The following is a 25514-nucleotide window of genomic DNA, read 5'->3' on the forward strand; positions in this document are numbered from 1 at the left end:
TTAAGATCGGTTTGGTTCGAAATTTCAGAGGTTTCTTTATAAGAAGTTACTGCAAATTTAGATAGTATGTTTCAAAGTCCCCTGCAAACCTGATTCTAGCTTATGAGGTAGAGAATCTATATACAAATATATCTGAAAGATACTTGGGGGATGTACATGCAACTCTCTCTCAGTTAATCAATCTTCTCCACCAACTTGAAACCATAAGCCTCTAAAATATCAAGGGCTGCAAAAATAAATTAATAATTATAACCCAAACAATTAACTTTAAAGAAATCAAGAAACATACATGGGCAGAGCAGAACATACATACCTGGCAAATAAATTTCAGGATCAATTGGCCTCAAAACACCGGTTGCTTCTACCTTTTTCCCGAGTATGAGCTGCACATAAAAATCACATGTTTTTATTATTTTAATTTTATTGAAATAACTCGTGGTTTCATATACTGGTCAAAAAAGTAAAACGAGTAAATACCAGAGCTCCAATGGCTGCTGGGATCCCCACAGTTAAAGCCATTGCTGTGTATGGCTTCTCCTTCTCCTTATTAGTCCTTCCTAATTCCAAAAGAGTTGCTCTGTGCTTTTCAGAAGGTCGGCCATTTGGGAAATCTACCTCTATTTCGTGGTGCAAAAGTACCATATCCTGGACTCAAACAGTAGTCATTGTGTAATATAATTTTCAGCTATGAACTGACAAATCTATTCAATGACTAGCTCGAATTACCTGTTCTGTGCCCAAATACACCAATCTCTCTTCCATGCGGAGGCAGGTGACATCAAATGCACATTTGCAGAAAAGTGGTATTTCTGTCCTCTCAAGGAATCCAAGAAATCTACGTTAAAACAACTTTAAATTAGAAAATTCATTCACATACAGAGACCATCTAAGGTGTAAATGAAGACCAAAGAATATAACAGAAAGCCTATTTTAGAGCCAGCGTCATATATCTGTGATTAAAATAAGACCTCTCTGATGACATATATGGGACGGGACTCACACAATAGTTTTAGCCGTCTTCGATGCTGTATCTCTTTCTTTGCAAAAACCAAGAGCTATGATACTCTCTTCAATCTCTTTCTCGCCTATTTTTGTTTCAGCCAAAATAGTGGTTTGAATGTTTAGAAGTTCCAGTATAAAGTTTCTGTAAGTGGGTCTAATCTCATTTTCTAATATGGGGATTGCTTCGGTAGAAAAGAAGCCAAGTCTTGCTAGTGTCCCCATTATTTCTCCAAAACCTGCACCAAGGCATAAATTCACAGTCAAATCAAATTAGAAAGGCAGGGGAAATTGCTAGTAAGTCCTCCACTTCTCAATTTTGGGCCTTTGGATATCGAGTGGCAATTTGAGTTTGTCGGACAATTTAAATCATGTGCTTAATTTTTTTCCTTGTTTTATTTTGTTATTGAAAAAATGTCAAGATATGCTTGTGACTTAAACACCAAAGACATATGAAATTGAACAAACATGAAGAACAAAACACGATCATGCCTTCATATCGGAGAGTTCCACGGAAGATTGTTAATGCTTCATTTCCTATTCCATAAAGGTCTCCATAAACCAAGGAGTTCCGGTTTGGAAGGCATTCCAATGCAAATGCTGGAAAATCTGGTATTCTAAGCTTTGAAGCTGAATCGTAGAGGCTGTCCCCTGCATGCATGGAATCATGGACTAGCATCATAAACAAGCGAATAATCTTGTATTGTGGAACATGTATTGATGTATTGAATGGAAGAACTCATTTTTACCAACATATAAAAGTAAAGGAAAGGGATCAAGCTATTAAGAAACGTGTAGATCGAATGGTTGAAACTAATCAGAAAATGAAAGTTCAAAAATATTTTACACCAGAATCATGTATTTGTGTGTAGTGCCATTATTTCAGGTGATCAAAATAGCTTGATTCTTTTGTCAATAAGTAGAGACAGGGCCATAGTATCATGCTTGTGTAAACTCACCATCAACATGCTTTATTTCTCCGTGATGTTTGTACGTGGCTGGATTGCGTCCAGATCGGATTGCTCCTGCTGGACTCCAACTGAAAATAGTACAGTGAAAAATAGGCTTTACATTGTATTCATCCGCTGCCCAAAGGCTTTGGTGATTGGAAGTAAATTGACACATTTCATTCAGGCATTGCAGATTTTAGGTTGATTGCTCATAGGTAACAGCCTATATCTTGCCGTTTAGTTTTTCCAAATATGTCAAATTATATGTTAAAGTATACCTAAATTTGTAACCTATTGGGTTATTAGCAGCATCTGGAGATGGAAGACCACCACAGTAAGAAATGAAAGACTTGATCTTTCCCCCTCGTACGTGTGCTTGATTGATCATCTTCATTGCCATCATGTGGTCTGTACGACAAAGCGATATGATTTGTGAGAATAAGAAAACAATTAGATTACAACTCATACAACTGTCCACTGTCAAAAAAAGTTACCAATTCCAGGGTCCAGGCCCATCTCGCACAGAAAAGTAACACCAGAACTTTTAGCCATTTCATCAAGCTTGGACATGGAATCATCAACATAGCTAGCAGTGACAAGATGTTTCCTAAGCTGAAAAAGGAGGTGTGACATTTCGTGTTACAAAATGAGCAAAGGTTGATGGAATACCAAATAGCAAAATGAGACACTGGAGATTTGAACAGGAAATAATCAACATAGCTAGCAGTGACAATATGTTTCCTAGCTGAAAAGGTGGGATGAAATTATAGATTTAAAAAATGTGTAAGGTAGATGGAATATGAAGTGACAAAATGAGGCACTGGAAGTTGGATCCAAAAAATTATTTTATCATAGGAGCTCTCTTTGTCTGGGCACTTTCACTGAAACTGCAGAGATTCATGTACACCACATGCAGGTTGTCTTTTGAGCCAAATAAATTGATTGTGTAAAATCGAAAGAGCATCATATCATATTATAAAATATACGATTCATTAATTTCAGCGAGGAAGTAAATGAAGTCTAGCAGTTATAACACCATATTTTTGTATGAAAATTTTCTATATAACAGACATTACATTCCATTGGGGAAGATTATTTAATTTTGTTGTACCTACAAACCAAATACTGATATCACCATTGTTTTCGTGTTAAGCCTTCCGCTACTCCAATGTCAAGGTTTTTAGGTGATTTAAACTAGTGATATTGCACGGTCAAAGGATGTTTAAGAACTTGTTTGTTAGAGCTCTGATACAGATTATCAAAGTTACTAGGAAAAAGAAATTTCAATAACTTTCAATCAATCAACTTTTCAAGACCATAGTTCAATTTCCTAAACCTGCCATAAACACGCAAACTTAAATCTTGACCCCTATTACAGTGCCAGGTTTGTCAGCTGTATAGCGGTATATAGCTTTCTAACTATGTCGATCAAAGTAGCATCTGTACCTGAAGGCATGCACTAGCTACGTTACTGTGAAAACTGGGAGGCAGTAAACTGATGACAACATCAACCTGTATATAACCATGAAGCTTGTAAATCATTTATATCAGAAACATCTTGTCTTCATCATCTTCAGTGTCTGGACTATCTTAAGGAAAAAAATTGCTTTATTACAAGAAAAAGGTGCAGAAGATATACCAGAGAAATGTAATTACAGAGACTCTGATGATTCAAGGCATCAAGCTGAACTGCTGTTGCATTTGGAATTCCCTCAGCTACCTGGAATCCATATGATAAGCCAGTTGTTTAGTTTAAACTACCCGTGATCATTTTTAAGAAGAGGTACAACATAAGGACACGATTGAAAGTTCGAATATCTGGCTAACCTCTTGTGCATCTTTGAGGAAAAGAGAACCCACAATAACTTTGACACAAGTATTCTCTTGAAAATCTTCCGTAAGACATGATTTTAACCATTTTTTTGATGAACCGCAACCAATTGAGGTTAGAAATTCTGCAGCTGGTCGACAAACTCGACCAGCACCTAATATCAGGATGACAGCTTCAGTTTTTGTATCATTGTCCTTCTCTAGACTCATCTCTTTGAATTTGACAACCTTAAGGGTCACAACATTGTTTATGCTGTCAACATGACTCTCACTTGGATGAGCAAGTGAAGCCAAAGAATCGATGACTTTATCTAGAAGTGCTTTATCATCTGCCCCAATCTGTTGAGAACAGTAAATAATCAGAAACAACAAGCAAACTAAACAACTGCGTTTGGATAAAAAGGCATACATATATCATGAACTGATGAAACTCGTACGACTTTTGACCTGTGAACAATCTGATGTTACAAACGAAGTAAGGTAGTAAAACACTTATCACACATTATCCCCTTTTGGATACTTGTTGGTTCATCACCTCACCTGATAATTTGAAAACTTCTACATTTTTTGGCAACTAAAATGATATTGGAAGACTGAAAAACCAAGAGCTTAGACAACAGTCTGTAACATTTTTACTCTTAATTTAGGGATTTGTCATTAGTTTGTAATTTCCAGTGTATTATGATATTTTACTTCCATCACTTCTTATTACAACAATTTCACTTACGATATACGAAGAACAAACAAATAATATAATTGGAAAGACTACTGCAGGCATACAGAATTCTTCATGTGAGCAATTCACACACAACTTCCATTGTCATCAGAAATATGATTTACTTAAGGCATAACTTACTTCAAGTTCTGAGTAAGACATAGCCTTTGTGCTCTGACCTACATCAAATTTCACCAATTTGAAAGAGACACCTGCTGCTTCAATTATATCCAAAGCTTCATTTATTAGGAACTGATCGAACAAATGGCCACTCAAAGAAATCTACAGAATCACATGAGCAACAGTGATGTTAATTAATAGTAAATTACAACTTAAAGAACAAATCATCTTTACAGGAGAATTCAGGCAATGCGAAAATAAAAGAAAAATACCAATGTAGTATGCTTCATCTTTTCAGACTGGATATTTGGTAGGTTTCTTGATGGATCCCTGTCACAGGAAAAAAGAAAAACCAAAGAAACTGAATGTTAGAGATAATAATTAATTATTAATGTACTGAAATTTTGAGTTATTTGACTCAAATATTGGGTTGTACCGTTGTACAATAATAGATGGCATCATTTCAAGTTTGCAGGCATATATGTATTTGTGTATGGCAAAAAATATGTAACACTCTACTCCATATTCCTCCTCTACACGGAATGAAATTTGCTCTGGAGAAAAAATTACTCCATATTCCTCCTCTACGCTGAATGCAATTTGCTGAGAAAAAACTACTCCATATTCCTCTTCTACGTTGAATCAAATTGCTCTGCTAAATTTTTTCTCCTTCTCCAACCTCTTGTTTTTTTTAAACTTTAAAATACAAAAATTATCATCTTGAATGATGTGATTTCAATCAAGTAACACGTGGATTCTAACCAAAAAATCTTATTAATCATCAACCAAAAAATATGAAAAACATTCATTATTATACTAACAAAATAGATTACCGTTTCATTGGCAAAAATAGTGAGTAAGTGATGACAGAGTTTGACTGGATTTTCATACTCCATATGCTCTTAACATGCCAGTAAACTCAAGAAAAGACCAGATTGAGGCAAAACAAAGAAATTAGGAAAGATGGTATGTGTAACTTACTCATGATTAGAGTTACGCATTCTGGGAATGTATTCAAATAGAGAAGTAACTGATCCACCATGGACTATACAAGCTCTCCTTAAGTGCATGGGTAACTCTTTAAGATATTTTGAAGACGCTAGAACCCCAACAAATTCAGATAAAATATCGCCAAAGTGTTGGGAAGCCTTCGTGGTAATAAAAATGTGGAAATGATTAGAAACCAATTTTATACAGATCATATCCATTCCATGAAAGATAAATACTCACATGATATTGACAAAACAAAAAGATCATTTATCTCTAACCTCTCTCGCAAACTCGGTCGGAAGAATGTCCACAGCCGAGCATATCACACCACTACCCTCCATGTCATGATGGTAAGAGTTATTGAGGGGATCATATCTGTAAAACATTTTTATCAATTATAAAAAGATAACGGAAAGAACTATGAGAAATTTCATCCTTGAATCTTGTGATTGTGACTCGGGAAAAAGATTGCCGTATATTATAGATGTGGAAGAATTTTAGCTCCTGAAACATCAGGCAATGGGGACCATTTAACGTGGCTGATTTATGTCCCAATAGAAAAATATTAGGCAATTCAGTTCAGATATTTATATGGATAAAGAAAAGTACCTAAAGAAAGGTGAGTCGATGAATGTAGTTTGGTTGATAAATTCAATGGAACCTCCTATATCACAACTTATATCTGATATCCCAAGAAGTGGACAACCATTCCTCATCAGATCTTGCAGCTGCACGGTGGTCAACAGTCGAGGGTATCTTTTTTCCCAATACATACAATTGACTGCCAGAGCAAATGAAAGAACCCAATTATCAACCAAATATATTGAAAATTAGATTAAAATTCCACAAAAACCAGCCTCAGGAAAATGCATTAAAAGACTGGTGGTCAATTTCATTAAGTCGACTAGATTAAAAGAGATCTTAAGGAGAGTGTTCCATGAGTGCCTTAAGACCATGATTTTACTTGTGACCAGACATAAGGTAACAAAGATCAACATTAACAAATAAATTCTGGAGTGATAATATTGGTAAGGTAGATTTTGCAGCAAAGCAAGAAGTCAGAATTGGTAATGAAGAAATCCATGAGTTGGTTCATAGCACTCATTTATAATGAATTGCATAATTGATTTACAAGGTTTGATTCATACAAAATTGCTGCTGGATAGATTAGCCCAAAATAATGCCAATTAAATTAATGATCAGTACAGTCACATGTTGCGAATGACGGCTCAGGAACTGCGAAGTTCGGTGGCAATGGCTGATGAATTCACCATAAAGATATGTTAAAGGAGGTAAAAACTTAACAAAAGGTTAGATGTATGTTTCAAAGGTAAATAGACTAACATTTTGGAAATTTCAAACAATAAGATCAAATCCAAAGCATATTTCTGAGACTGTTTAACTAGAGAGACCTAAAAGCAACCAAGACAGCTTTCATAAAACATGCAGAAGAGTTGGCACTTTAATCAAGCTCAATTATATATGCTCCTAAAGAACATAATAAGAAGGAGAAACTGGTTCGCTTCTTGGTAAGATATAATAAACATGCAAATCCAACTGTTACAGAACTCTCTTGTCTTTGAAACCATAAATTGTTCAATGAAAATTCAAAGATAAGGTTGCTCAAGAAGTTGAAAATTTTCCTAGGGGCCAGAGAAAAACATGAAGCAAAAGTTATTTATCAGGAAATCTTAGTAACATAAAGTTTCTCAAGCTGCCGCGATACTTAAAAGCAAAAGCATAGCATAAATGTGGAGAAAAACTAATACTCTGAAATAAATGATACTGACCTAGTACTGAAGCGAATGGGGCTATCTTTTCGTGAAAAATAGGTCTATAGTGTTCCGGGTGTGCATAGTAGTCAGCCTGATGAAAACACAACAAAGGTAATAGGTAAATTTATTTGCTTCACCCATGATCACAATGAGGAATGGAAAAAGATTTTATTGAAAACTTGAATAGGTAATTCGAATTATCCACATGCATGTAACACTGTGCCATTGCCGCTCAAACAAAAATATCTTCCCGCTAATACAAAACCTGACAAAAGAATGGAAAGTTTAATCCTTCACCTTATCAAATAATTTAGAAGGATCTTTCGGTTCCACCATGTCCTGACAGGTTACAATGCAACCATATACTTGACAGACTCTCTTTGAGGTCCGCCCTGCTTCCCTAACATTTTTGGCCTAACCACAAAAAAATGCACTGGTTACAACACAATTGAATCTCAGATTGAAGTTCATTATACTTGAGTATACTCTCCGTCCTAACATTGGGAATAGGCATTCATTACGTGCAGGGTTTAGCCACAAACTTTTAATCTGGTGGGCGAAATATATTTCGACTCTTCTTTTTTATATTTATCTTGAAAGTTATATTAATCGGACACTGTAAAATCTTCTCCTATTTCTATAAATAAAACAAAATTTGAAAATATTGGTGTAAAAAAAACATAAACATAAAATATTATGTTGAATCTTCGGTCTCTTGAACTGATGATAAAGTTGCTTAAAACTTACATTTAAGAGGAGATTAATGAAAGAAATTACTAAAAAGGCTCGAGAGATGAGGCCACACCGCCACAAGCTGTAATATTGAAACAAATTACATACTATTTATTTTAATTAGTTTAATTCATTGTGCCATATTGATGTAGGGAAATTGAGATTTGATATATTGTGCTTATGCAAACAATTTTTAGAAAGAAGACCTGCTGGGCAAAACTTTTGCCCACACACACATCCGCCCCTGATTACATGTAAGGATACTTGGCAGTGCATCCAAACTAAAGAGGGAGATCTTTAAAGTTGAAAAGGAAAAAATAGAGAGAGAGAAAAAAATTTGTAGTCAAATTAAAAGAAAAACATGAAATATTAATATAAGAAAGAAGTCCCTAAAGTCTAAGAATAAAACCATGAAGACAACGAGGACAACAAAATACTATGGTTAAGGTAAATCATACGCTGTGTGACTAGGATTTAGATCTCTCTGCATGCAACCTTATGATACCAAAAATAAAATTAAACAAAAAACCAACCACATATTTAAGCGTGAAATAGTGGTACAGAACAATTTGTTCCACGAAGAAATACAAGAAATAAATTTCCAAACATTGTGTAAGTTCATCACTAAATTTCCAATCCTAGGAAGCTCAACATTTTATTTTAATCAATAAAAAATTCATTTCCTGAGGATCTGATTTTATACACTGAAGTGAAACAATGAGCAGTAGTGAGTTATTGAGATAAAAACTCTTCATATCCGCAACTAAAAAATATTTGCATAATCAAACCAAGCTGTATAAAGTGAATATTCAAAGAAATTACCATCTCAAATAATTCAGGAAGCCTGATTGGATCCACAAAAGTATGGGGAAGAAGCTGAAATATTTCTCGCGCACCTTGTGAGACTGTAATAAATATGATTAGTTAAGTGAGAGAAAAAAGTAAAAAATCCATAGCACATATATTTGCAACTAAGTTACCAATAGAGTCAAATAAATCTGAAAAAATCATGTTCCTCGAAGAGAGAGAACTAAAAAAAAGATATACATACGCTCAAGAAAGATTCCAGCGTAACATTTGCCCAAAGAAGAGGATGCTATTTAAAGGAAGTATGGTAGGACTTGACTCATATTTAGCTATGTAGAGATTTAAAAAGATATCGTATAAACGAAAATTGGAATTGGATAACGGGATTTTCACAGGAGAATATGGATAAAGGTGAACCACCAGGCAGCAACAATACAATACAGTGACAGGACATACCATTTCCTGCACCAGTGAAAACAAATACTAGGGGACAGATTCCTGATGGAAGTCCCATTGTAGCTATCTCTTCCCCAACAGATATTACAGCAGCTTTTGCCATCGCCAATGAAGAATACATGTAAGATGCACCCAATGATAGAAAAGGCGTTGAATATCCAAGGCTAAGAAACCCTGAAGAAAAAACATTAGAACATAAGATGATACAGAATTGCATGACATATAACTACACCCAAAAAAGTCTTAAAACTAAATTCAGTATGATATCTGGACTGGATGGATGAAGTAATACAAATTCTTACCAAAAACACTCGTTTTAAAATTGCGAAAATTGTTTTAAGATTCTTGCTAACAAAAATGAATGAGCACAGAGCACGCAGTAGTTGATATCTCTCATTCTTTTGTACTTGGACAAGCATTTAAATAGTGCAGAAAGAATTTCAAAAAGAAAGATATCAGCTCAAAAGAATCTATAACTCCAAATATTCCTCTCAGAAAACATCAAGGTGCATACGTTGTCCAAGGCCACTCAAGAAATCAATCATTCCAGCTCTTCCAGCAAATCTTCCAAATGCCAGTAACCTCTTACCATGATCTCCAACTATAAGCTCATAATCAAGTAACGTAGCTCTTTCAGATAAAACCTATACATCAGCAAGTCGATAAAAACAGAGTTCAAATAATGTACAAGTCAATGTATTGCATGAGGGCCAGGGCCCTGCACCTTATCAAGCAGAGGCATATTTTCTCTTTGGGCCTTGTGAGTATGGGAGAAAAATGCGTAGGCCCTATCAGGAAGAATCATCTCCAGCTGCACCAAAACAAATTATCATAACTTCAAAGGTTCAAAATTATGGTTGTAGAAGAGAGAAAATATCATAAAAAGCTAAACTACCTTTGGTTGTTTGATACCCAAGATCAGACCACATTCTGACAAGTCCTCTGATACCTCACAACCAACATCTTCATAAAGTGCATCATGATGAATTCGTTTTGTAGACGGCTGCACGATAATCCGGGATATTCCAGTTTTGCCACTGCCACCATGCAGCAGCCATGCACAGTGAGATGGGGTGAGGGGAACCCTTCGCTCCCACTTATTTGTGGACTCAGAGAGAATTCCAACGATTCCGTTACCAAGCATGGTTTTTTATAAACTGTGACAAGAAAAGCTATGCTAACTCATTCTTTACTTGATTCTAGTGGTACTAAATAGAATTGCATAAAGTTAAAGAACCTCGCGAGCAAGCTCAGGCTAATAAAAATCTGACGACAAGAATTGCTAGGGATAGAGGCAGAGGGAGACTGGAGACATGGATCCTGGCAAAGATGAAAAAGGAATAATAAAAAGCTGCAATCGAATGAGTAACGATTATAGAAGGAAAATTGTACTGTCATACAACACAAAGCAAAACCCAGGATAGTTGAGTAGGTGATCCAGAATTGCACGAGGAGCCTGGGTTTAAGCAGGACTTCGTGAAATTAAAAAAATTCAAAACTTTATGCATAATAAGATATAATTTTATTTTTTGTCTTCATCCACTGATTGGCATCGTGCTATTTATTCACCTCGCCAATTGTGAAAGATAAAACAAATAGAAAACAGTGCCCACCAAAAGAAATACAATTATTTACAGTTCATTCTTTATGAGAAACCTCATACCTGGGAAAAAGGGAAGAAAAATTCATCGTACGCTCAATCAGTAAGTGTAGGAAAACGGAAAACAAAGATGCAGAAGCCCGTTCGTGCATGCACAAACACAAGAAACAACAGTAGTCTAATAATGTCGAAAACTCTAAACATATCCCACTTGATTTCAGAAAACAAATTTCATCTAACTCTATAAATTAACCAAAATGAGCCAAAATCAAAAAATCTGGTCCAGGGATCCACATTGGGTTGGTTGGTCGGTCGGTCGGTTTGATGATCTGTTTCGAAGATTGCGATTAAACCCAAAAAANATATTATTGATAATTTAAAAAATTAACCATATCACAGTTAGTTACTTTTTTAAAATTAGTTGATTTATATATATATATATATAATAAATATGTTTGANGTCCAAGGCCACTCAAGAAATCAATCATTCCAGCTCTTCCAGCAAATCTTCCAAATGCCAGTAACCTCTTACCATGATCTCCAACTATAAGCTCATAATCAAGTAACGTAGCTCTTTCAGATAAAACCTATACATCAGCAAGTCGATAAAAACAGAGTTCAAATAATGTACAAGTCAATGTATTGCATGAGGGCCAGGGCCCTGCACCTTATCAAGCAGAGGCATATTTTCTCTTTGGGCCTTGTGAGTATGGGAGAAAAATGCGTAGGCCCTATCAGGAAGAATCATCTCCAGCTGCACCAAAACAAATTATCATAACTTCAAAGGTTCAAAATTATGGTTGTAGAAGAGAGAAAATATCATAAAAAGCTAAACTACCTTTGGTTGTTTGATACCCAAGATCAGACCACATTCTGACAAGTCCTCTGATACCTCACAACCAACATCTTCATAAAGTGCATCATGATGAATTCGTTTTGTAGACGGCTGCACGATAATCCGGGATATTCCAGTTTTGCCACTGCCACCATGCAGCAGCCATGCACAGTGAGATGGGGTGAGGGGAACCCTTCGCTCCCACTTATTTGTGGACTCAGAGAGAATTCCAACGATTCCGTTACCAAGCATGGTTTTTTATAAACTGTGACAAGAAAAGCTATGCTAACTCATTCTTTACTTGATTCTAGTGGTACTAAATAGAATTGCATAAAGTTAAAGAACCTCGCGAGCAAGCTCAGGCTAATAAAAATCTGACGACAAGAATTGCTAGGGATAGAGGCAGAGGGAGACTGGAGACATGGATCCTGGCAAAGATGAAAAAGGAATAATAAAAAGCTGCAATCGAATGAGTAACGATTATAGAAGGAAAATTGTACTGTCATACAACACAAAGCAAAACCCAGGATAGTTGAGTAGGTGATCCAGAATTGCACGAGGAGCCTGGGTTTAAGCAGGACTTCGTGAAATTAAAAAAATTCAAAACTTTATGCATAATAAGATATAATTTTATTTTTTGTCTTCATCCACTGATTGGCATCGTGCTATTTATTCACCTCGCCAATTGTGAAAGATAAAACAAATAGAAAACAGTGCCCACCAAAAGAAATACAATTATTTACAGTTCATTCTTTATGAGAAACCTCATACCTGGGAAAAAGGGAAGAAAAATTCATCGTACGCTCAATCAGTAAGTGTAGGAAAACGGAAAACAAAGATGCAGAAGCCCGTTCGTGCATGCACAAACACAAGAAACAACAGTAGTCTAATAATGTCGAAAACTCTAAACATATCCCACTTGATTTCAGAAAACAAATTTCATCTAACTCTATAAATTAACCAAAATGAGCCAAAATCAAAAAATCTGGTCCAGGGATCCACATTGGGTTGGTTGGTCGGTCGGTCGGTTTGATGATCTGTTTCGAAGATTGCGATTAAACCCAAAAAAAAAAAAGTACGTGATCAAGTGCCAATAAAGTAAAACCAACCTATCCCTTTTATCATCGCATTTCTTGAAAAGTTAAACCCCTTTTCAGATTTGAATTTCCTCCAGATTCTTGCGTGTATTCCTCCGCAAAATGCAAATGCAAATGCCGATGTCAAGAACTCGCAGAATTTATTAATCGAGAGAAGAAGAGCGTCTTTACATAAAATAGACTTGCTTTGTAATTGGATTTTATCACCTAATTATGGTATAAAAATGGACATTTTCAGAAAATTGCNCATCTAAATCAACTAATTTTATCTACAGTAACTAACTTTGATATGGTTAATTTTTTAAATTATCAATAATATTTTTATAAAATCCTAAAAGTATTTTATTTTGTTTAATAAAAAATATTGTAGAAAATTATTTTACAACCATTTGGGTAGGTTCTATTGTTATTTGCATGTAATACGAGTAAAGATTGTTAATGATTGATCATTAGAGTAGATTTTATGTGAGACTGTTTCACGATCTTTAACTATCGAACGGGTCAATCTGATTTATACTGGTAATGAAAAATAATACTTTTAACATAAAAATAATATTTTTATGGATCGAATCAGTCAGATATATATATCACAAAATTGACTCGTGAGACGTTATTATATGAATTTTTATGTTATATTTATTGTTATTAACACTATTCAATAAAGAACACGTGCTCCCAAAAACACAAACGTAGATATGTATAGGTATAACATGATATGGACCGATGAGAAAATTCGGATGTGGACATGACGTGGGAGAGTTGGAACGGATCAGATCAACTTTTCAAGAAATAAAAAAAAAAAAACAAAATTTTAATATCATATATATTAGAATTTATTTTACATGAGGCATATTATAACACAGATTCGTAATTCAAATAAATAATTTTTCGATTTTTATTTATAAGAATAACTAGGTTTAATTTGCTTATGGAGTTCTGAAATCTCTAATCCGCCACATTTAATTGTTGACATGGACGTATAACAAATCTAACAAAAAAAATGTGTTGTTTTTTGTCATATCCTCCACGAGGGGTGGCAACTACGTAACAAGTAATCACCCAAACACTTCACTTATCTTTCTTTAAAATTCAAAATAGGTCTTCAAACTCTACACGGGTGTCAGAAACATGATCAGACGTTATTCGAGTTCGTCTCCATTTTCTTGAAATTATTCCTCAAGACAAACGATAAGTAATCTTTCTCTCTTAAGATAATTATAGTCAGATGAAAATCTTATTCCCTAAAATAGCAACAACTACATGAATCTCTTCGTTTTTGTTCTTATCAGCGCTTTCCTGAGCTGAGCCAACCAAAGGAGTCTTCCTCTCTAGTAGCCCTTCCGACAACAGAAAGCAGTTTTTCTAACAGCGACAATCGTCCATGGTTCCTATATTCTAATTATTCTAAAAGCCTTTCTAAACTCTTGAATCGTAAGAGGAGATCCTATTTGTTAAATCAGTTCACATACATATGAATGAATGTTAATAAAGTAATCTGGTCTCGAGCATCCTAACTATTTTGAGTCGAGTTCAACCACCCGACTAGTTGGATACCTAACCCACATGACGCCCACCTCTACCATAATCATCCAATGTCGCTTAATTGATTTTTAATATGCATACACACGGGTGTGTGTATGTACATGTATATGCACTCGTGACAATTTCCTGCCTCTAATTTTGTATGATCATGAGAAAAAGTTTTAAATGCGTATTATCGTTTAAACCTGTAATCATGAACTAGTAGTCATCTAGGCCTGGATATGAAAGAGAGAAATACGGCATTTGTGGGCTGGACTGGAGATAGCACAAATGGTCCAACTCTTCAACATCGGCCCAATACATGTATTTTACGGGCTTTACATAGCCCAATTATCTTTTTGTGTCTTCCTCCACTTTATAAAATTATTTGATTCAATTTTCATGTTAATATTAAAATTTACCAAAAACTCGTATGAATGCAATGTTTGCAAAGAACGATATATTCTTTAACAACTCTGTTTACATGTAAATCGAAATATATATGCAAAGATAATTTCTAATAATCAGATGTAAATAGAAGTGCAAGCGAGTCAATTTACTTATGAGTTTTGAGTAACTCGTGGGTGGTTTGATCAAAACTCGACTCGAATTTGATTAGACCAATATCGAGTTGAGTAGCTCTAATCCTCAACTGAATTGAATTTGAGTTTTAATTAATTATACTCGAGTAGTTTGCTAATCTAAAAATGAACGTTATTTTAATAATTGATCGTTTTACTTTTTAAAATAATTATCACAATTTGCTTCAACTTATTTATGTCCAATCAAGCGACTGAATCAGAAAGCGTGGGCATTGGAGACACGACTACTAAGCAAAAGGTTCAAAAGTCGTTTGGGGCCCTCATAGCCTTTAATATAAAAGAGACCTTTTTTTTTCACGTTTCCGCGTTGCATGCATGTGATTTTTTATCCAATATATTTCTTTTTAACTAAAAATCCATACACGCAATAATAAGGCATTTATTGTTTTAATTAATTCTATGATCTAAATCAACCAAAAAATTATTAGATTTTATATGTATTTTAGTAAAATTTGAGTTTTAAATTCATTATTTTTTTGTTTATAAAATTGATTTTTATTTTGATTGCCTTTGGATCGAAATTTTTTAGATTTTGAAGATGAGATTTATGATTTCTATTTCAAATAATCCTATTTTGTGAAGGTTTGAAATTCATCGTGTTTTTTAGGAATATAAAAGTATAAAACTCTAAGAATATTATTCGAAATTCAACAAATATTCCAACGATATCCAAATATATACTAAGAATATTATTTAACAATACATAGATAATCATATTTCTCGCGTTTTGTGTGTTGAAATTTTATTTGATGGGTTTTATGTATTATTTCGTTGTCTTTATTCTAAAATTTTAATTTGTCGGGGCTGTTTGAAGATCACCGTCAAACTTTTTTCCAAATTTAAAAAATAAACGATCTGGCGCCCTTTTAATATTTTATTTTTCGAATTGATATTCAATTTGTAAATTACACGTTACCCTTTTTTAAAAATAATAAAAGGAGATTGCCATATCTATTTTGCAAAAAGAATGTTTTAATTTATTTTTAAAAAAAACACATGAGACCATCTCATTGGTCAATTTTATTAGATGAATTTATTACCCAACCAGATCCATGAAAATTATTATTTTTTGTATCAAAATTATTATTTTACCATCCGAGCACGAGCCGGGTGGACTTGTATCACGGATATAGATTCATGAGACAAGAGACCTAATATTTATTTGATTTTAACACTCAGAAATAGAATAGTCCATCCATGCATCCCCCGAAACTTATTAAAAATTAAATCTGCGTGCAGCTAAAATAAGTATATTTAACTTATAATACGTAAATCTGTGAAAATATTATATGTGCTCAAAATATATTATGTTTTATAGAATCTAGAATGGGTTACATATTCAGCGCGTGGCAAAATCTATAGCTTGGGATTTAGGTGGGGAGACAATCTTTTCGTCCAAGATAGATTCAATTAATTGGTTGCAATTAAAGGTTAAAAAATGACTCTTGATTATTGAAATTTTTTTTAAATATATTGACATTATATATTCTGATATAAACTTGTAAAAGAAAACTAGCTAATGCAATGGACGACTGACTCGAAATGAAAATGAAACTCCGTCCTTTAATGCTCCCAACCACTTGCCCCCCACTTTACACGAATACATATAATCGTAAACAAATGGCAATTCTAATCGATCCCCATGAATCATGATCAACCCACCCATTAATGCCACTCCCCTTCTTCACGTTTAATCCTTGAATCTCGTCTGCCCCTTCAAATATTGCCATTTCTGCATGCTCGTGTTATAGTAACTTGCTGCGAGTTACGGCCATATGCAAATGAGAAGAGCGGCTTTCTCCGAGATTTTGTTCGTGGTGACTCTATGCACTCTAGCTAGTTTCGGGAGGTCGGATCACGTGGAGTCGGAGCTGTTCTACGTTCCGGCCTCTGAGATCGCGAGTTCCGTGACGTTTGCGACCGACTTGATTCGGCAGGTGACCTCCATTTTGTCGGAGTTTGCGGGTGCGTTCGGTGACTTCCGGCTGTCCAATGCCGTCTCCGACTGCCTGGACTTGATGGACTTTTCTTTGGATCAGCTGAGCTGGACCCTTTCGGCTTCCGAAAACCCAAACAGTAACCATTTTGAACTCTCTCTGATCTTCTTGTTATTTTTTTCAACAGCTAAAGTGAAAATAGTACTATAAAATATAGAGGATCGGAGCTTGCTTGAATCTAAAACGATGCTACGTGGGCGGGATGGACTTCACTTCAAAAAAATCCCATTTTGATCATGCCTGATTATTCAACCTAGTCCCGCTTCAATTAATTCCGTCCCCTCCGGACCAGAAGTAGCCCTATTGATAATGATGAATAATTTTAAATTAAATTAATGATATGCTGATCAATTATTTTTTAAAACAAAACAACAACATTAAATGTAATGAGATAATATACGCGCGCGCGCACACACACATATATATATATATATATAAGCAGAGTTTTTGCCAAAAATAGTAATTTCCCGCCAAAATGTCATTTCTAAAAAAAAAAGATATATCATGAATATTGAAATATATGAACTGCAATAAATGATCAATTCAATTATGGTTTGCATTGATTATATCAATTCATTTAATTCAGCTATGAATTTAATTAATTTTTATATTAATTCAAATGTAATTTATGTATTATATGTTTTTTATTTTTTTACTCAAATTGACACTAAACTCTATTAAAAACGTAAACTATATTAAAAAATTTGCATTAATTATATCAATCAATTTAATTAAAAACTGTATAAATAAATTTAAAATACAAAAACATCAGAATTGTTTTGACACCCAATGCATGCAATTCGAGATTTTCATAATTTGAAAGAGTTAATGTATGGTATAATTATGTCAAAAACATCCAATGTATAATTTTTGTCCATTGGGATGTCTTATTTGAATTTTAAAATATAAATAATATTGCATATTATATTAGAAACCATTTTATTCTATTTATCTTACTAAATTTATCTATTCCAAAATTGATTTCTGAAATGACTCCTCTTTTCATCATCATATATGAGTTGAATCCTTCCAAAACGTAATGTTTGTTTAAATTTAGATTTGTTCGTTGTTATGAACTACCTACATATGGAAACAACGAGACATTAAGTTTGAAATCTGTCTTTAATGATCGAGAAGTAAAAAATATTATTATTTTATTTGTACAAAATTTTAATTATTACGTATTACTAATGTAATAATTTTCTTCTATATTACAAAATTCACGGATATATGATAGTATAAAATGTCCCGTAATGAAAATGATTAAACAAATTCTAAAGAAAGTACGCATCTTATTAAAAGACACCTTATAAAATTTTGTGACATTGTTTTGGAATACATATAGTAAATGTTAATAAAATAACTTTTCTGATTTATACATAATTTACTTATGATCACATGTTTCATTTTTCTTTCAGAATAATAGGTTGTGGTGTATATTATGAAGAGATTTTGTAGATATAATCACAACCCATTTGGATAAAGATATTGATGAAACAGTTATTGTTATCATTCAAATGTGTCAAACACGTGTCATGCCACAAAATTGTTTGTGAATGTGAATTTAGACGAAATTACTGAATTTTTAAAAAAATATTTCTCATTAATTTTATTGAATGTGATTTAAAAATATTTTTTTATAACATGTTAAAAAATAATAATATATAGCTTCTCGAAAATTAAAAAATTAAATATGTATTAAGGTTGGTGGTCGACATCAATACACTAAACATGATAAGCATCATGTCATTGCCTTATGCTAACACAATCTAAAATTTTGATATATGATAGTGATTATTAACCAAAAAAATTAATCGACATGCGTCGTATTTAAGAAAGTTTTAAAAATTAGCGAAAAAATAGTTTTTATTTTTATTTTTTATAATTGTATTATTTTTTTCAATTTAAATATCTATTCATTTTCACTAATTTTTAATAATATCATCCTGTGTATCGCACGGGTTAAATACTAGTATATATATATACAGGGGAGTGGTTTGATTAGGACCGTAACTTGCTCCCTTCCATTCTATATAGTAACGAGGCACTTATAATAATTTCGTAGCATATTTGCGACATAGGGAATCTCACATCAACACCACCTCGAAATTATTTCATTTATTTTGTGTTATTTGCCATGCATGTTTCCTATTTAATGCGCCATTATGAATGTTTGGGGTGGGTTCTATTGAGTAGGCAATAATTAAATACAAATGCAAGTTTACAATCCTAGGAGTCAATCTAAAATTTCCCCAAATACATATTTACTCTCCGTATAAAAGTAATTATAATAATAATTAAAGAAACGATGTAGGCTATTGGAAATTAAACTTGATTTTGGATTAAAATTAGTGAGCTTCTCTAGATAGACATTAGTAATCATTAGATCAAACACAAAAATTTTTGCAAGACATATATTCTATTTGGGTCACTCATGAAAATTTATTACTTTTGATTCTAAAAATATTACCTTTTATTGTAAATATGGACATGATTGACTCAATTTCACAAATAAAGATATTGGATACCGTTTCACAATTAGACGATTAAAAATGTGTTGATTTAATCGTAATAATTGTAAGTAGCATAAACAGGGGTGTTGATCCCCCATTTTGTATCAAGTTAAAAAAAAAGTAATAAAAATACAAGACTTCTTCATCTAGATGTAATATTTCTTCTCTGTCTTCCTAAAGTTAAAAAACCTTTTTCTTCTAATACAGGCAAGGGTAATGCCACAGGAAACTTGGGTGCTGACATGAAAACATGGTTGAGTGGAGCCATGACAAATCAAGAAACTTGCAGAGAAGGGTTTGATGGCACTAATGGAATAGTAAAAACTCTGGTCTCTGGGAGCCTCGACCAAGTTACATCACTAGTCTATGACATTCTTTCAATGGTGAAACCAACCCTCAATAATTCTCCGCCTAAAGGTAACAATGTCGGCGCTGTCAAAGGTGGCGGCGGAAGGAAACTTAGAGCCATTGATCAATTCCCAGTTTGGGTCAAACCCCATGACCGTAAACTCCTCCAAACAGCCAGCGGTTCTGGGGCAGATGTGGTGGTTGCCGCCGATGGGACGGGGAATTTCATGACCATCAAGGAAGCTGTTGCTGCAGCACCTGAATATAGTGCAAAGAGATACGTGATATACATCAAGAAAGGTATTTATAACGAGTACGTGGAGATTAGTAAGAAGAAATGGAACATAATGCTCATCGGCGATGGCATCGACGTTACGGTTATTACCGGTAATCACCATTTTATTGATGGATGGACGACGTATCATTCTGCTACATTTGGTAAGAAAAATATATTTCTTTATTCTACACATTTAATTTGATTTTTTTATTTTCGATCGTGCGATAAAATAATTATTAATGTTAACTAATAATATATTTGTAATTGCATGAAGTCATGGTTTTTTTTTTTATGGATGGACAACATATCATAGAATATCGGGCCGGGCCGCGGGGATCGATTTTCTTTCTATAATTCTTTGTTCCATTTGCGAGGTGGAATTTTAAATTTTATTGGTATGAGTTTGAAATTGTCTACACATACCATTTAATATAACAAATTATTAAGAAGGCATTTGTAGATTGAAATTTGAAACTAAGAAGCATTGATTCAATTTTTTAAATAAATTTCGGCAACTAGTTTCTGATTACATGTTTCTTGGTGTGACAATTGGATTAATGCAGCTGTGAAAGGACAGGGATTCGTAGCACGGGACATAACATTTCAGAACACCGCCGGGCCGGAGAAGCACCAAGCGGTGGCCTTCAGGTCCGATTCCGACCTCTCAGTTTTGTACCGGTGCGGTATAAGGGGGTATCAAGACACATTGTACGCGCATACTCAAAGGCAGTTCTATCGAGAATGTCAGATCACCGGCACAGTCGATTTCATCTTCGGAGACGCGACTGTTGTCATCCAGAACTCTATAATCCGTGCCCGTAAAGGCCTCCCGAGTCAAAAGAACACCATCACGGCCCAGGGCAGGAAGGAACCGGTCGAGAACACGGGATTTTCGATCCAGTTTTGTAATATTTCGACCGAAGGAAATGTCCTAAACTCGACCTCGACTTACCTAGGCCGACCATGGAAATTATATTCGCGAACGATTATCATGCAGTCTTATATTAGCGAAGCCATTAGGCCGGAGGGATGGCTCGAATGGAATGGGGATTTTGCCCTGAATAGTTTGTACTATGGTGAGTATATGAACTATGGACCGGGGTCCGGTTTAGAGGCTCGAGTTAAATGGCCCGGTTATCATATTTTTCACGACTCGAGTCAGCCTACTAATTTCACTGTATCTCAGTTTCTATTGGGAAATACATGGCTTCCTTCGACCGGGGTAAGGTTTACATCCGGTCTAGGGGTCTGATACTACAAATTTTGGGTGCGTTGGGGATATCATAAATGTATTAAGTTAATATTTGCAGTCTATTTGGCATGGATATTATCCACATCTCGTTGGTACTTGAATTTCTTATTTATGTCTGATTAGATAAAAATTATGTAGACTACGTGTATTTCCCCATGAATATACGAGTGAAACAATCAATTGCTCAAGAGTGACACTTCAATGGCGTTTTATTCAAATCCCACAAAAAGCAATTGCCAACAAAAACATCGGGAAAATTTTGAAACATTAACTATTAAACGGATTGACAACAACAAAATCCCGCCTTGGCTTGAATTGTATGTGGCCAACCAAGGCAAGGAAATCATATACCTGAAAAATGGCATTCCAAGATTTTGATCAGATTTCGCAACGCAGGAAACAAGAAAGACAGCAAAAGATTAGGAGGAGAATTACCATTGCGGTTGCTTCGAGCGTCGGTGTTCTTCTCTTGGCTGCTGCTGCTGTGTGCGCTGTTATGTACGAGAAAAACCAAGATTCAAGTTCGAACCAAAATCACGGAATCCCTTCTGCTCCAAAACAAGTTAACACAGCCGAGAAGGCTGTAAAATCAGCCTGTGCAGGGACGGATTACAAGCAAACGTGCGAAAATAGACTTTTAAAACACTCAAGAACAATGCCACCATCCAGCCTAAAGATATCCTAAAAGCCTCATTTGTTGTTGCCTCAGAGGAGATTGATAAAGTTATTAAACAAGCCTCGAGTCTCAAATTCAATGACCCTCTTAAAAAGGCAGCATTTGATGATCGTTTAGTTCTCCTAAAAGATGCAAAGGAGGAACTGAATAGCTCTATGTCATGCATTAATGAAGGGAAAGATTTGACCAAGTTATCATATAGGACGCCTGACATTAACAACTGGTTGAGTGCAGTTCTGTCGTATCAGTAAACGTGTATCGATGGATTTCCCGAAGGAGTGGAAAATGCAAAGTTTCAGAATTTGTTGAAGATAACAAAAGAACTTGGCAGCAATGCTCTTGCTATTGTGTCTCAGTTGTCCTCTATTTCTTCGATGTCCCACGTTCCTGATGTCAAACGAAATTTATTAGATGTGGATAATGATAAATTCCTATCCTGGATCAATCAGGATCCTCGAAGAATGTTGAAAGCCGACGCCACAAAAATTACACCACACTTGACAGTGGCAAAAGATAGCACTGGAAACTTTACTACTGTTTCTGCAGCACTGAATGCAATTCCTCAGAAATATACCGGACGGTATATAGGCTTTTGTGCATTTTACTTTGTTTTAGCTACACTCACATGCTTATACATAGTTTCCTATTTGCATGAATATGCAGTTATGTGATTTATGTTAAAGAAGGTGTCTACCAAGAAAACGTGATCGTCACCAAGAACATGGTAATTAATGTCACAATGTATGGCGATGGATCTCAAAAGAGGATTATCACCGGAAGCAAGAATTTTGTAGATGGAGTACCAACTTTTCAGACTGCTACTTTTGGTATCTTAATCAGCAAGAATCATTTGTGCTTTTGCAGTGGTATAAATTCAGGGTCCGAGAAGATTTATCTTGTCAATTTTCTTCTTTAACTTACAGCTGCTCTAGGGGAAAGGATTCATGGCCCAATCCATTGGATTCAGGAACACCGCAGGTCCCGAAAAGCACCAAGCAGTAGCTTTAAGAGTTCAAGCTGATCGTTCGATTTTCATCAAATGCCGAATGGAAGGATTCCAGGACACTTTATATGCTCAAACACAGACAATTTTACCGAAGCTGCTACATCACGGGGACCGTTGATTTCATATTCGGTGACGCAGCGGCTGTTTTCCAAAACTGCATGATCTACGTCAGAAAACCAATGGAAAACCAGAAACACATTGTCACAGCTCAAGTCAGGCTAGATAAGAGACAAACAACAGGGATCGTGCTCCAAAACTGCCATATATTGGAAGACGAAAAGCTCGAGCCCGAGAAGGCGAAATTCAAGAGCTATCTTGGCAGGCCATGGAAAGAATACTCGAGAACCGTAATCATGTAATCGGAGATTGGCGATTTGATTCAACCAGAGGGATGGATGTGATGGAGTGGAGATTTTGCACTCAAGACCCTTTATTATGCGGAGTTCGACAACAATGGTGCCGGCTCGAATACATCTGGCAGAGTAAAATGGCCAGGCTACAAAATTATCAACAAGGAAGATGCCATGAAGTTAACTGTTGTTCCATTTTTACAGGGTGAGAGCTGGCCCAGGAGTGCAGGTGTTCCGGTTCGTTTTGGCATGTCTACTTGAGATCATCTTCTTAACTTGTTGCCTTAAAAAGCATGGATTTTGAAGTGGTTGATTCACCGATATGTTCGTGTTGAACTGCACATGCATTTGTTGAATTGCGCATTCTTACGTAGATTGAATTTATATATTTGATTCTTTTGAGTGAAAAATATTGATGAGATTTTTTGAAAGTTGGATTATCGAGCAGGCCACCGATAACATTATCGAAACACAATATTTGTTTTCATATACCATTTATTCAGAAATTTGATTTATATAATTATCACAAATTATGTCATTTTTGGTTGTATATATAACAAGCTCTTTGATTCAATTAATTTTTACACCATAGAAATTAAAAAAAGCACTTTCAAGGTAAGAAAGCGTCCAACAACAACATTTATACAAATATATATAAACACACTCACATAGTTATTTTTGAGTACGAAATGGAGTAAATAAACGTTTAACCAATATTCATGAATTTGATTTTCTTTGCCAACATATTTTTTATAAATTTGTCGCACAGACTTTGTCAAAATACGAAGATTGCGATGAGAGGTTTGATCAATTATTTATAAAAAAAAAAACAACACAACCAAAAACAGTGTCCCTTGTCGAACCATTAAAATTGTTCATTTTGTTATAATTACTTTATAATTTGTTGAGTCGCTTTAAACTATATCTTCTCGAAAGAAGCGTGAGTCAAACATTTGATTTTTTTAAAAAAAAATATGAGATAGGTCCAAATCGATTAATTATTGATTTCTGAATCTTTAAAAACCTTAATTAATTTTTACTTGGATATTATAATGAAAGACGTAACCGATGAATCTAAGTGCCACTTGTACGCCGCAAGTATTAACTAAACCAGTGTTTCCATCTTATAAGTTGTTTGCCTGAATTTAAGGTTGTAAAAAGGTTGACCAATCCAAGAAAGAGTACTCACCGACACAAAGAGTTTTATTTTATTTTTATAAATAAAAATGTAATATTTATTTAACAATATAATTTGTTATATGCGATCTGATCAAATGAATTCCATTTATTTTTTTTAAAAAAAGGTTGTAATTTATCTCATTGAACTGCTAATATATATGATATTTGAAGATTTTCCATCTTCCGTGTTTGGTGGCTTTTGGAGGAGACGACACGACTCCTTTTACTCATTTGTTGCCATCACAAAAACAGTAATATGGCTAGGCTTGTGGAATTGTTAACATAATTGGCCCTGTTTATTTGAAGCGATGACTCATACCTAACTCTTAAAAATTATTTACGATATGAGTTTCTGATCTACGTTCAAATCTTATCGTTAATGCAAACAGTTATATTATAGAGTAAGTTTTTTGTGAGACGATCTCACGAATTTTCATCTGTGAGACGGGTCAATCCTAACGATATTCTCAATAAAAAATAATACTCTTAGCATAAAAAGTAATATTTTTTATGGATTACCCAAATAAGATATCTATCTCACAAAATACGACTCGTGAGACTGTCTAACAGAAGTTTTTGTCTATATTATTATATATTTATAATATGTAACAATATCATTCTTATACCAAAAAAAACTGACTTCTTTCTGTTACGTGCAATTATAATGGTAAATTGGAAATTAAGTTAGTAAAGTTACGAGATACATAATTAATTATGATTTGATGTGGCAGTTAAATAAATATATGGTGTGCCAAACCTAATCATCGAAATCACTAATAATCTCATAATTTTAAAGTTATGTCAGCTGCAAGATTCGGTGCTATTTTCCTATCAAATTGATGGGATAAATTAATCATAGTTGCTGCAGATGTCAAGTCATAATGGAT

General features: G+C 34.5%; 3 protein-coding genes and 1 pseudogene across 6 annotated transcripts; 2 read left to right on the top strand and 2 right to left on the bottom strand.

Annotated features, from left to right (window-relative positions):
• Positions 1-10: 10 nt before the first annotated feature.
• On the bottom strand, positions 11-11286 carry LOC140977325 (alpha-aminoadipic semialdehyde synthase). Of its 4 annotated transcripts, none has more exons than XM_073442036.1 (26): positions 11038-11286; positions 10612-10694; positions 10270-10531; positions 10099-10185; positions 9889-10018; positions 9375-9548; positions 8934-9016; positions 7677-7793; positions 7395-7470; positions 6214-6385; positions 5883-5979; positions 5596-5762; positions 4887-4944; positions 4636-4776; positions 3777-4118; positions 3589-3669; positions 3396-3461; positions 2444-2561; positions 2228-2357; positions 1959-2038; positions 1492-1650; positions 1001-1238; positions 727-835; positions 478-645; positions 314-383; positions 11-226 (listed from the first exon to the last, which is right to left on the bottom strand). In XM_073442036.1, exons 3-26 carry the CDS (start codon positions 10516-10518, stop codon positions 174-176), a joined length of 3165 nt encoding a protein of 1054 aa, XP_073298137.1. In that variant the 5' UTR covers positions 10519-10531; positions 10612-10694; positions 11038-11286; the 3' UTR covers positions 11-173. The 4 variants fall into 4 exon arrangements, with proteins under 4 accessions (XP_073298137.1, XP_073298138.1, XP_073298139.1 ...); XM_073442037.1 differs by lacking the exon at positions 11038-11286 and adding an exon at positions 10775-10949; XM_073442038.1 differs by lacking the exon at positions 11038-11286 and having other exon boundaries at positions 5883-5934; positions 10612-10952.
• LOC140977762 (alpha-aminoadipic semialdehyde synthase-like) lies at positions 11032-12863 on the bottom strand. The gene is made up of 6 exons (XM_073442498.1): positions 12581-12863; positions 12155-12237; positions 11813-12074; positions 11642-11728; positions 11382-11561; positions 11032-11037 (listed from the first exon to the last, which is right to left on the bottom strand). The coding sequence occupies exons 3-6, from the start codon at positions 12059-12061 to the stop codon at positions 11032-11034; spliced, it is 522 nt and encodes a 173-aa protein (XP_073298599.1). The 5' UTR covers positions 12062-12074; positions 12155-12237; positions 12581-12863.
• Positions 12864-16596: 3733 nt separating this feature from the next.
• On the top strand, positions 16597-21528 carry LOC140977329 (pectinesterase/pectinesterase inhibitor PPE8B). The gene is made up of 3 exons (XM_073442043.1): positions 16597-17105; positions 19747-20325; positions 20728-21528. The coding sequence occupies exons 1-3, from the start codon at positions 16805-16807 to the stop codon at positions 21414-21416; spliced, it is 1569 nt and encodes a 522-aa protein (XP_073298144.1). The 5' UTR covers positions 16597-16804; the 3' UTR covers positions 21417-21528.
• A 224-nt stretch (positions 21529-21752) lies between these two features.
• On the top strand, positions 21753-23848 carry LOC140977330 (putative pectinesterase/pectinesterase inhibitor 45; annotated as a pseudogene).
• The last annotated feature ends 1666 nt before the right edge of the window (positions 23849-25514 follow it).

This window comes from Primulina huaijiensis, chromosome 5, assembly GCF_012295235.1.
Source record: "Primulina huaijiensis isolate GDHJ02 chromosome 5, ASM1229523v2, whole genome shotgun sequence".
Lineage (NCBI taxonomy): Eukaryota > Viridiplantae > Streptophyta > Magnoliopsida > Lamiales > Gesneriaceae > Primulina > Primulina huaijiensis.